The following is a 12,550-nucleotide window of genomic DNA, read 5'->3' on the forward strand; positions in this document are numbered from 1 at the left end:
ATATAGCTAAAATGGAGGACTTACCTATGTCCTCTTTTGAGCCACAATATTGCTTAATTAGCAAATCAAGGCTAAAATTGAGCTGCATGTCTTGCACACATCCCTTTACATGAAGAATCGAGAAGGGTGAGTCCGGCCAGCTGCCTCTTTCCAACCTCCCATGGAGAGAAGTGAGACATAGCACCCCAACAGACACAAACCATGGGTTGAGCACCCAAATGGACACCAGTCTGCCCAAAACAGCCAGCCATATGATTGAAGGTTTGTTCCTTATGGGTGCATACAGAATATGTCACGCAGTAAAAAGAAAACAGCAAAATTAAACACATGCAATGCTTCATGTCTTTATTGTTGCTGTAGAGTAACTGGTACATGATTAAAACATTCTAATATAATCAGTGAACTCTGAAAACTAAGGCTTTCTGTAGGTTTGTAGTATCCTGGTGTTTCCTTTCACACAGTGTACATATAAAATCAAGTTATAAAAACATGGATCTTTTTTAAACAACACAGATTGATGCGATGCACAAAACTAGGAACTACATTTCATATGATCAAGACAACACCTTAAAGACCAGCTTTGGGCCTTGCAGCTCTGAAGCCAAGAGAGAAATGTCTTGGTCTGATGTCCTGCTACCCAGATGAGCTTGATGACAAACGCAGATGGCAGGATTTCAACCTTCTGTTCTGAGCAGAGAGAAAGAAAACCCTGATGCTGATGGGGAAACATCTGATTGAACAAACGAGAGCAGTATCCTCAAAGCATGTCACTGATCTCAAATAACATAAGCAAGACTTAGAGGTCCCGTAGACAGAGCAATCACTGCTGAGCAGTGCGGCTGCTAGGACTACGAGAGAAGGTGAGCCATGACAAACATGCTAATGAGCGAGACAAGTCTCGGTGCCAATATGCCTTCCATGAAAGAGAGGCAGGGTGTGATTTCTGGAGTATTAGCACCTTTAACCTAACAACATTGAAAACATTTCAAAGTGATTTACCCAACATAGAATCACAAAAATGCTTAGGTTGGAAAAGACCTTTAAGATCATCAAGTCCAACTGTTAACCTAACACTGCCAAGTCCACCACTAAACCATGGCCCTAAGTGCCATCGTAAGTGTACTCTGAATAGGGAAACAGAGTAAGAACAAAATAGTCTCAAAAAAAATCTGTATATTAAAACCCTTTGTGTAAAAAGTTACATTTTGACCAGAGGAAAAAAAGCATTCGCAGAAATATCTTCCTTCAGTTCCTTAACTACTTTTTAAACAAAGAAGCTTCTATAGCCACATAGTTTTTGCTTTTTATTAATTTTTTCCCCATGTTTGAATTTCTAATTGAGATGGAAAATGATGCACATAATCTGAAAATTTACGTCAGTCACCAAGCCAACACCCCTCCCTGTGAGAGGAGGATTCTTCACTTACCATGTGCCGCCACACATCATGGTGTCAGTCATTGCAAATGTGACATTAGCAGCTGACAAGAAGATTATTCTTTCTCTTCAATCCAAATACATGAGAGAAGAGGATGAATTACAGATTTGCAGGATGTTTACCACATTACAGTAGGTTACGTGTTTGGCTCCAGCTGGGGAAAAAACCCTTCTAAGGGTCAGTGATGGATTGCATTTGATTTAACTTTCAGAGCCCAGCTCTAATCACAGACAGACGTAAATTTTTCACTACTCCATGACCAAGACTCACATTGATGTTCCTGATACATCTGATGACACCACAAAGTTCTCTGAAGGACTGAGAAAAGTAGAGCTGGTATTTATGTCACCAACACATATAACCTGTCCTCCGAAGTCATTCCTGAAGATTATGTTAAGGCTATTGGAGTAGGCTGGCCATGGTTACTCCTAGTATGAAAGCACAGCCATGGCTCAGGATAGACTAGAAGAAGCCTTTTAAGACTCCTCTGCATGAACCATAAATGAGGTTTTTAGGTTTTTTCCTTGCAGCGAGTTACCTGGATGTGCTGGGAACTGCACCAAAATGGAGTATTAGGTGAAGAAAAACCAGGCTATGTAGATTTAAACTGCAACCATGCCTTTGATATCACAGAAATATATTTTAAGAAGTCCTCATAGTGCAGAAAGGACCTCCTTCCACTCGTGACAATGAAACACCAGTCATCAGGTACACAAATATAAATATGAAAAAATCATTAAGAAACATAACCCTAAATATAAACTTAGTTTTATTTAAGAAAAAAAGGATTTAAAAAATTAGAGTAAAACAGATGGCTTCAAGTACTTTTCACATAATAAACAGTTGTTATTATAAGCATAGATTAAAAAATATTTGTCACCTTGCAAGGGACAGTTGAATAGAGGCTGGTGATTCGTTTAAAAAATGGCCTTTGATAAAAACACATCAGACAACATGTTTAGTGTTGGAATTTAGAAGAAAACAAATGTGCCTACCATGCTGACCCAATGACTGAGATATTCAGCACTGTACAAGTTACATTTTGCACTCTGTACTTTCACATTTCATGACAGTGCCACTCAACATATGGAGACAGGCCATCTCGGTGTAGCTCAAACAAGTCTTCATCCAATAAACAACAAATGCTTAGTAAGTCAGGAAGGTTTTGCAGTTGATCAAGTGGTCTAACATTTTTGAGGCTGAAAAACAAATCTAACCTGAAGTTCTCCTAAGTGCTGGCAACATTTGTGTCTTTTACTATGTGAGCAGAAACATTACTTTTATTATATATGACAAGGGATACACTTGAAAGTGCTTTGTCTGAGTTTAAGCCTTCAGATTTTCTGAATGTCATGAAAATAAGGCAAAGTGTTACAGTGGGAGCCCCAAAAGAACCCCCCAAAAATTGTGAAGGAGACTGGAAAAGCAATGATGTTATCAAGCAATCTACGAGAATATTGCAAAGCAAAGATGAACCTCAATTTTCCTGTGCTGTGCTAAGTCTGAAACCCATCTCCTGTACCTATAAGGAGACAACCATTGCATCAGATGCATTGCAACACGTCTGGCTGGAACAAGCAATCTTTCTACTTATCTACAGGGACACTTGAAATGCCTAAGGAAGCAATGTGAAAACCAAACTAAATACTTGAAAAAAATAAGATATCTTGCCTACTTTGAAAAATAAATAAAATGTTTTCAATCAAATAATGTCTACAAGGACACCTTTTTGAAAAACATTTGCCAGGTCCTTAGAAACAGACACTTATTTTTGCCTCTACAAGAAAAAAGCACCAATAAACCAACAAAAAAACCAGCTCCTCTATCCTGCAGCTCTGTATACTACAGTAGGAACAAGTCTCCCACAGCTAACAGGTAGACCAAAACAGTATGAAACAGTGAGAAACCAAAAGTTAGCTGCATAGGTCTATTAAATAATCAGTTAAGACTTAAATGGAGGCAGAGCCAGCACTGTTTTCGGTACTACAACACAAGACTGCAAGGCTTAAGAATCCTTCTGAGCGACCAAGCCAGAATGGTTGGATAGTGGTAAGTTCAGTAGTGTTTGGAAAAGCTTATGCGAAAATATTATTTTAAAATAAGTCTGAATATTTGCAATAGAAAAAAATGAAACAGAACAACTTATCCTCCAACTTCCACCTACCATCAAAACATGGTTAAACTTACCAGCTTTCCAAATCCGGTGCTTACGTTACAACAATGTGATTATACAGAAACTGTACATCTGTCTCTCAGCTGGACAGTTTGGGTTTCCACATGAAAGTTCAGTGCATGTCACATTTATTAACATCCTTATGATTGTTCATAATCCAGCAATTTGTTTCTTAATTACAGCAGAATGCAGTCGCTAGCTGCTTGCAAGAGCAATGTTGAAATTACATTCAGAGATAAAAACTACCATTTTCACATGTACCAATAACTAACATTTTTCTTTCTCTTCACAGAATCAAGTGCAAATGTCTAACAATGGCGATAGTAAAAGACAATTCTCATGCAAAAATTCTTCCCAGTGCATAAAATTTGCAGGACATCTCAAAACCACGTATTTTTCTGTTTTTCCATACCCTGGAACTAATTGTTTTTCATTTTCATGTTGTGAAATTTCTGTTGCTTTTTAAAATACCGATGACAAGCAAGTTCAATTAGTTCCAGCCCACCAAATATTTTTTGCTGCACAACAAAGATGATGATCATGGCTGCAAAATACCATCGTGCAAAGCTGTACAGGTACAGCAGTGCAAGCATACCCAGTGGGAACAGCGTCCAATACAAGAGTGAGATGCACTTAACCGTGAGGACCCTGAGCTCAGATTTACATGGTGGAATAATGCTTTGCCCTGTTGCACTGAAGCATTTTCCACCTTCATAGAAGTGTCGGAGTCTCTCCTCTTTCTCTTCCCAACGTTTCCGGCACCAAAGCTGCAGCTCCTCCTTAGAAGTGGGCACTGTCTCTATGGGATACCTCTGGACATGGAAGTGAATCTCCTTTGGGAAGTTTCCATTCAGAAGGTGCTTCTCTGTCTGAGGAATGTTTTGGGGGTATGCCACAGTTATGTCATGGATGGCATCGAGATTGTCACCTAGAAGAAAGGTAGAAGGGAAAAAAAGATCATGACAGATCATGCAGTGGTCAGAACACTAATTTGCTTCAAGGCATGATTGAAAACTCTTCAAATTGTGGCAGAAACCCCAAAGATAAGTTAGCTATGCAGAGTATGTTTTATCTGATAGAATCTCTAAAGGCTGAGAGAGGTCAAACCTTTCCCAATCATTACCCGTTCTGAATCTGAGCAAAAAAACTTTAGGAACAAAATTATACATGGTACAAACTAATGTAGACTTACAACAGCGAAAGGATAAAGTCAGATTTAGAAAAGATGCGCATCTGGTCTTGGATAAAGAGCACAGTATGTGAGACCAATCTTCAGTTATTCATACCTGTGTTGCAAGCTGAAGTTGCTTTTAACTAATGAAATACAACTTAGTGTGGGTTCCTGTGAACACTGAGAAAGATTCAGTTTGATCTGGAGCAAGCAGCATACACAATCCTAATTCACTGAAGATTGAGGAAATATATATGAAGCATATACCAGCTAAATATCAGGAGCTCATTAAATCCAGAGTATCTCACAAAGGATGAGGAGTATCTCTGTAGCTCAGTCAGCTTTGCAGAGCACTCCAGTTAACACCATTTCTTTAAATCTGACTAGCCAGTACTGTAAGGAGGTGAGTTGCTGCTTACTGCATTCCAGTACAGCATAAATGGTGGAAAAGCCCAGCTTTAAGTAAAACACATTCAGTTAGCTATTAGGGTAAAGTAAGTATAGTTAACCATTTAAAAAACAATTGCATATTAGAAATTCAAGGGAACACTGATGAAAAAACCCTCTACTCTTCATTACCACGCCTGACTGAGCCAACACTCTTGAAAGGATACCAGTATTGCCAAAGTGGGGCTTGCTAGTGCATCTTTGTATAAGTATTTTTACATTTTGCACTTCCTAAATACCCTCTTTATCCTGCGGCCTCTGACCAGACATTCCTTTTAGATTTCATAAAATAAATTCTGCTAGTGTAAAACTGATCTAAAAATAGGCGCATGGTGCACTGGATGTTGCATAACTATTAAGTTCTGCCAGCAGTGATTTATCCTGCTGTTTTTATTTGGCTGGCTGGCTGGCTGGCTTGGGGCAAAATAGAATTGGAGACTAAAAGCTGTCTCCAGTTGCAGCGACTGAAGACTTTTGTTCTCACAGATGATGTCACTTCTTGCAAAGATGATCAAAACCCGCTCTCTAGCCCCGCTCCCCCTTTTCATTTGCTCCCCTTCCCTGGCATTTTGGCTTTCCTTTACAGCTCTAAAAATGACAGGGACAGAATAAAAAGTTACTTTAAAAGGCCATGTTTAAAATTATGTATCTAAAGTTCAACTCCAAAATATCACGAGGGGGAAAAACCCTATTCAGCCTTTCAGAGTCTTTTATAATTGTGCTGTCTTATAATGTTCTCTCTCAGACAGTTTTGTGGCAGGTTATTTGGGATTTTAAAGAGCTATATATATGGCTCCTAAGAGGTCTACTAGAGCAAAACTCAGTACTCAAGCTTTTGACTAGCTATGGGATCCCATCCTATCTAAGCAGAGAATAACTGTATTCTGCACAGGTAAACCCCTTTCAGATTTCCTTCCAAGAGATGCCAAAATTGAACATGTCTCAGAAACCCAGCTCTTACAAGGGAAACAATGGCCAGCCTGCTACACCTTAGCACAAAGCACTTTCATTTTGAGAACAGCTTGCATTTTTCCTCTCCCTACTCCAGATATTTCTGTTATCAGAATATAACAAATATCCTACAGGACTGACGTCCCTTAGTTCCTGGTCCAGCCAGAGGAAGGGCTGCTACATATGCCTCTAAAGAGATATCCATCTCTTTAAATATGTCTTCCTTCTGATTCTCCGTAGCTCTCTAGGTCCTAGTGGCACATAAAACCTACACACTTTACCTCAAGAGGGTTGAACCAGTACCTCCTAACTCCTAGCTGCAAGGTTCACCTATTAAAGTGTATTTTACACAAGAAACAAAACTTCAAAGGTTGATTTAGCCTATCTGAGAGCACAGAAACATCAGAAAGAGAGACCAGAATACCTGGTTTAATATACAAGAGGATTAGAGCCTTTCTCAACAGGCCCCTTGTTTGGGTCATACATATTTAAAAACTCCACACACGTGGCAGCCTGAAGCTTTGATTCCTTGGCAATGCAAGCATGTGGAAAGGACCAGCTTCAATCAAGTTTTCTACAGCTGCTGAAAGAAGCATGCCCTGCTAGTGTTACATGCAGTAAAGCTATGGGATCCACAATGCACACTTGAACAAAAAGGTTCTGCATATTCTCTGTTGATTTAGCAATGGCATCTTTTAATATGGACAAGGTCAATGCATCACTGTCAGACATGCTATAAGCAGATCTGCTAAAAAGAAAAGTCACCGCAGCAGATGAAGGCAGACCATTCGTGAGCAGGGACAAAATTCCATTAGGCTAGGTTTAATAAGGCAGCTTTGAACCTGCATCCTTGGCTAGAGCATCTTTCCTGTCTCCGTTTCCCTCTGAAGTTAAACCCATTGCCTCTGCAGTCTGCAGATACCTAACAGCACATATTTCAGATCAATAGCAATGTGTCAGTAAACCAGCAAAAGAAAGTGATCCTAAGTGAAGACACAAGGCACTCCCTGATTTTAAAGATTTTGTTTTTCCACCTGAATTTAAAGATCTGCTTAAAAAACCTGCTTCTGCACATTTTAAGAAGAAATTTTCCTAAGGGAAGTCACATCATTCTACTTCTCTAGTGGGTCAAAAAAATGAAGTGGTGTTCATAGTTCAGAGAAGCTGTCAGTGGACAAACCATTTTTGCAATGCTTTTAGTGACATTGGAGGAATCTTTATCCTGTATGTATCCACATCCCATTGGAGAAGGAATGAAGGACAGGGGAAATCCAATAATGTTCACAGTTTTGCATCTGAAATCTAATTAAGCTAAGAAACTGCCATTAAGGCTAAAATGTCAGGCAGGTAGCCTGGGCCTTCAGGACAGAGAGACACCAGTTTCAGCCGCTTTACAGTCTCACGACTTTCCTCCTGCAGTAGTTAAACTATATATCCTATATATTCTGTCCTATGCTTTATAAAAGTACCTCAGGAAAGGAAAGGTTAGTACAGTGCTCAGGAGTGAATACAAAGTTTATTTGTAGTAATTGTTAAGTGGCTATAAACTGCTTGCCATGCAGATGATGATTAATCCATGTGGTGGTCTCCATTTTGGGATGACAAGATGCCTCAAAATTACTATTCTTTTTAAACTTTCTGTGCTCCAATCAAAGTTAGTTATACTTCAGGCTCTGTGGATACACATTACTCCAAGCGATTACATTGCACAGCTGGTTGCTTTGGGCATTGCACTCTGAGGTGGCAAAGGAAGAACTTACCAGGCTCATGACCAGAATAAGAGCAGAGAGAGACGCCTTCTTTTAAAAAACATTTCCAAGGAAAAATTAGGACGTTTTCTTTTACTACACCAGCTGATCCGGCAGAATTTTTATTTTATGTTAGAAGTTGCAGCATCTGGTGGCCCAGCAGAGGTGAGGCTGCTGCAACTCTCTGCCCCAGCTAGGAGCGAGTCAGCACGTATTCCCAATACACACAGACACACAAATACACACGTACAATGCACAGGCACAGCCAGCCAGCCATGGATCAAGATGGACAGAAAACACAGCACCCAAGCAAACAAAATGGCCTTATCGTGTTCCCCTCCCTGGTCGATTAGGATAAAGGTCTGTCAGTGGGAATTATAGACATATATACAGGCTATGGATCCCTCCAGCAACCGACCACAGACAGTTTACGCTGCATCTGGCCCTGGGCCTTCCCAGGTGTTGGCACCTGGACACACAAGCCCCTGGGGCCAAAGCCCCTCTCCAGCAGCTGGTGCACACCCCTTGCACGGACACACATGCACTGTTGATCCCTCCAGCAACTGTCCTTAGTAGCCTATCTTCGGATTCTTTCTTCTCCAGTTGCATCATGAAGAGACAAACATACAAAACTGGTCTCAGTTGACCCCAGACCTCACAGTATCCTCAGTCAGTGGACTGCACCTTGCAGTCCCTCCAGTAGCCACATTGTGACCATCTGACCTCTCTGGCATCTCATCAAGACTTGGGAGCCAGGCTGCTTTGACACCTTGCTCCCAAGCCTCTTACCCTCCTCGCCTGCTAATCCTGCTCGAGAGTCACTAGTGATCACACACTGACATATGCACCCACACAACAGATAGGAACCCTAGTCTTTCCAGTTATTCGCATTTGGATCTCCATACACACCTACAGAGTCCCCTCACCCAGGAAAATAGTTAGAAATGGGGTTTAATGATAAGATGGGGCAGACTGGGCTGATGAGGCACAAAGCATGGCCAGGAAAGTGTACTGACCGGCCTCATTTATATGGGATCAGCCCCTTTTACCCCTTATTCCTCTATTTTCCCAGACTTGCTCCTCCCAAACCACCCTCAACCATCCCTTTCTCCCCTTTTGGTTCCACCCTTAAATATCCCATAATAAATTTTGCAGAATCCCCAAACATTCCTCCTGGCCATGCTGTAGTGAGTCCCAGAGGCCTGCAAGCAGTAACACCCCTCAGTCTGTAAGGTGATGGACAGAAGCCTCTCCCATTGACTCACTGTGATGGGTGTCACCCTTGGCCCACTGGCTGATGGCTCCCCCGTGACAGCCCTCAAAGGAGCTGGGGTTGGGGCTCTATTTCTCCATCTGAGTTCTCCATCCGGGTTTTCCCTGCCTGCCCATGTGCCTCTGTGCTCCTTTGCACGTGCACAGACAAATCTTTTATCTCCCCACCTATTATAAAACTATACAACCAAGAGCCCCTTATTAGGCTCAAAATAAAGATGTCATAGGTAAAATGAAAAGTACTTTTAATTCTGTGTGTTCAGTATTACCATGTCATCACAGTATTTTAATTCTAGGGGGCAAAAAAACAGCCTGAATGCAAAAGACAGGAGTAATTTATTTTCAGCTTCTTTCAAACACATTTGCAAAGAGAATCTTGCAAGGCAGTTGCAATTGGTGAAAACTGCCAGAAGTGATGCTCAGCCACAGCACAGCGGGCTGGCTGGACAGATCCATCCCCTCTGCTATAAGCATCACTTGGGAGCTCAAGCACTGCTCGTTCCTCAGTTATGATCCACATCAATGATAAGGACACTTTCTTGCTCATACCTGGGACCGATCAATGCTGAGCAAGCTCACTGTGAGACAGAAGGATCTATACAAGCAGGGACTTGAGGGTCAGAATGAAGATTCGGAAGAGAAGCTCTTAAATCCAAAATGACCATCAGTGAGCCAAAAATGAGGATGCGCCCCAGGCAAATCCATGCAATGAACTGCTCAGACTCTCGGAAGCCTGGAAGATGAACAGACAGCCAAGTCTCTTTGACATTAACAGTGGTGGCTATTACCCATTTCCATCCCTACCAAGGATCTCAGAAGCTGCAATTTGTCCCACTTTAGTTATTACTGACATTACTTTAAATCATACAAGGATTACACAGCCTCTTCTCCTGTACTGATCCAGCAGAGAAGATGCTATTCTTAACCACAGTACATCACAGAACAGCACACCGATGAGTTGTTGAGCCAGAATGGGGAGAGGTATACTGAGATGCTCTCAACAAAATATTCATGATCACCTTAAAATAAACTGATCTGTGAAAAGTGGAACCAATATGTGAGACCCTTGTCCATTCCACCTTGCACCACAATATAATCGTGACTGCTTCCTCCTGCAAAGCAGCATACCTGGCCCCTCATCACACAGCTCCAGACGTATTTCCAGGCTTCCATGAAACACTGGGTGTAGCTCCCGCACCTACACCTTAGTATCCTCAATCTAACATACATTTCGGTTGGAAACCCAACAGAAGGAGTTTGGCATTTCTGTAAATAAATGGATCAGCAACACAATCAAAGCAGAGATGGAAACAAGTAGAATAAAATTAGTTATGCTTCACAATATCTTAGTATTGTACATTAGCTTTGAAACAAAGATACATTTTTGAACATTAAAACAAGAGCCATCTAAAACTGCTTCCTGGGAAATATTACTGTCTTGGCTCCTGAGGTTTGAGTCATTTTTCTTTGAGAACACAGTATCAGGAGGGAGCAGCGTCAAGGATTTACAGCCCCTCCTGAGAAGTATCATCCTTGTGAAGATTTAAAACTTCAGGCAGCCCTCTTTAAAGCAGCGGTGTCGGCCAGGGTTAATCTAAATCACTTTCAACTCAGTAGTTATTGGAAATCTTTTTTGGGTAAGTGTAGCAATCAAATAAGCAAACAAAAAAAGACAGAATGATAATGCTGGCCTTGATTAACAGAGAAGGAGGATCCTGCATACCAATTCTTTCTCTAGCTATCCTATTTTCCACCAGCATTGTGATACAAGGAGATAGTAATACCTTCCACCTCCAGACATGTAGGAGTTTAGGAAACAGCACCTCTCGTCCTTAAGGGTGGAAGCCTGGGGAAGGGACAGCCCTGGCTGTTTTCTGCTCCCCAGAAGGAAGGAGCTGTGCTCTGAGTGCTGCACAAGGGGAGTAGAGGACTGCTAGGAATGGCTACAAGGTACTAACAACCTGACTGGTACAAAGATCAAGAGATATAAGGACATCCTCATAGCTATTAGCAATCATTAATTTCTTTTCTTAAATACATTTAAATCACATAGTTTTGCAACCTGATGCCTCATCTCATTAATATGTAATACAATGCCACTAACTGAAGTTATTGGGGAGGAATCTGCTTTGACTTTGAAATCTCTGTAAATACCTCATTTAATTATTTTAAGACCACATGGGAATGTTATCATCTAATCTGATCTCCTGAGTAACACAGGCCACAGGAGCTTATGCAGAATGCTTTCTGTTTTGCCACGGGTCATTGCAAGACAGACATCCTGTGCTGCCTTAAAGCTTTTAACATGAGATAGGCAATTCTTCTAATTAATCGGGGGGAGGTGTGTGCGGGTACATTATTTCAATACTTTCACTTCCCGACCATATAACTGTGCGAAACTATCGAGCTGTCTGTGTTCATGTGGTTGTGTCGGTCTGATCTGCCAATCTCCTAAATTGCTCTTGAACAAACTAAACCTACCAAGATTCTGAAATCTGAGTATGAAGTGTGTTTTTAAAAGCTCAAATCCCTCTTGCAGCTTTCAATCTCTTCTAATACTTCAACATAGTTTTCAAAGTGTGGGTGCTAGAACCAGGCAGTTTTCCAAAATGGCCTCATGAAGTCCATACACAGACATCTAGTACTAACATTTCTACTTGTTTTTTGGTTTTATGGCACAAAGACTACGTCCTTTCTTGTAGCTACAGCACCACTGTGAGAGCTGATATTTAGCCCTGCTTATTAAGCATTATAAAGCCCTTTGCCATATTCTAGGAGGTAATGGAGCCAGCAAGCTACAGTGAGCATGCCAGGACAACACTTGGGTAGGATTTGAAGTGACATGCAACAGGGCTGGGATGCAAAACCCACCATTCTCCAATGCAAAGCCTGTTAAGCCTCCACAGCTGAACTGGGCAACCACCTCCCATGGAAACGAGATGCCACTGAAATGGTAACAGGGAGCTAGCAGGCACTGCTCCCTTGTTTCTGGGGAACTTCAACCAGGCGAGGAGAATACAGCCTGGCACACCATTTGTGAAAGGCACCCCAGTTGAGTCGGGGCATGCAAATAAGCTATGGGCACGAGATCCTCACACCCCAGGCTGGTGCCTGCTAATCGGCTTCACCTTTGCTGCTTTAGCACGTCTCTCCCCTTGCCCTCTCCATGTGTCAGAAAATAAAGAGGACTGCAGTTAAGCAAACAGTAATTTACCTAAATTTCTTTTTTTAATCACCATCACTACACTGAACTTGTAAAGCCAATAAAATCTAATCAACTTAACTGTCTCTTACAGATTGAGTAATTCTTTGCGGGACTATAAACCAATGTTACTACAGCAGCAGGAGTGGA

At 41.4% G+C, this 12,550-nt stretch overlaps 1 protein-coding gene across 3 annotated transcripts in view; it reads right to left on the reverse strand.

Annotated features, from left to right (window-relative positions):
* Positions 1-319: 319 nt before the first annotated feature.
* LCLAT1 (lysocardiolipin acyltransferase 1) overlaps positions 320-12,550 on the reverse strand; it is a 119,310-nt gene continuing 107,079 nt past the window's right edge. For all 3 annotated transcript variants that reach the window (XM_026845616.1, XM_026845613.1, XM_026845614.1), the window contains one exon: positions 320-4,537. In XM_026845616.1, coding sequence (XP_026701417.1) covers positions 4,029-4,537 — 509 coding nt within the window. In that variant the 3' untranslated portion in view covers positions 320-4,028. The remainder of the gene's footprint in view (positions 4,538-12,550) is intronic.

The sequence above is a fragment of the Athene cunicularia genome, assembly GCF_003259725.1.
Source record: "Athene cunicularia isolate RWA chromosome 3 unlocalized genomic scaffold, athCun1 chr3_part1, whole genome shotgun sequence".
NCBI classification, from domain to species: domain Eukaryota; kingdom Metazoa; phylum Chordata; class Aves; order Strigiformes; family Strigidae; genus Athene; species Athene cunicularia.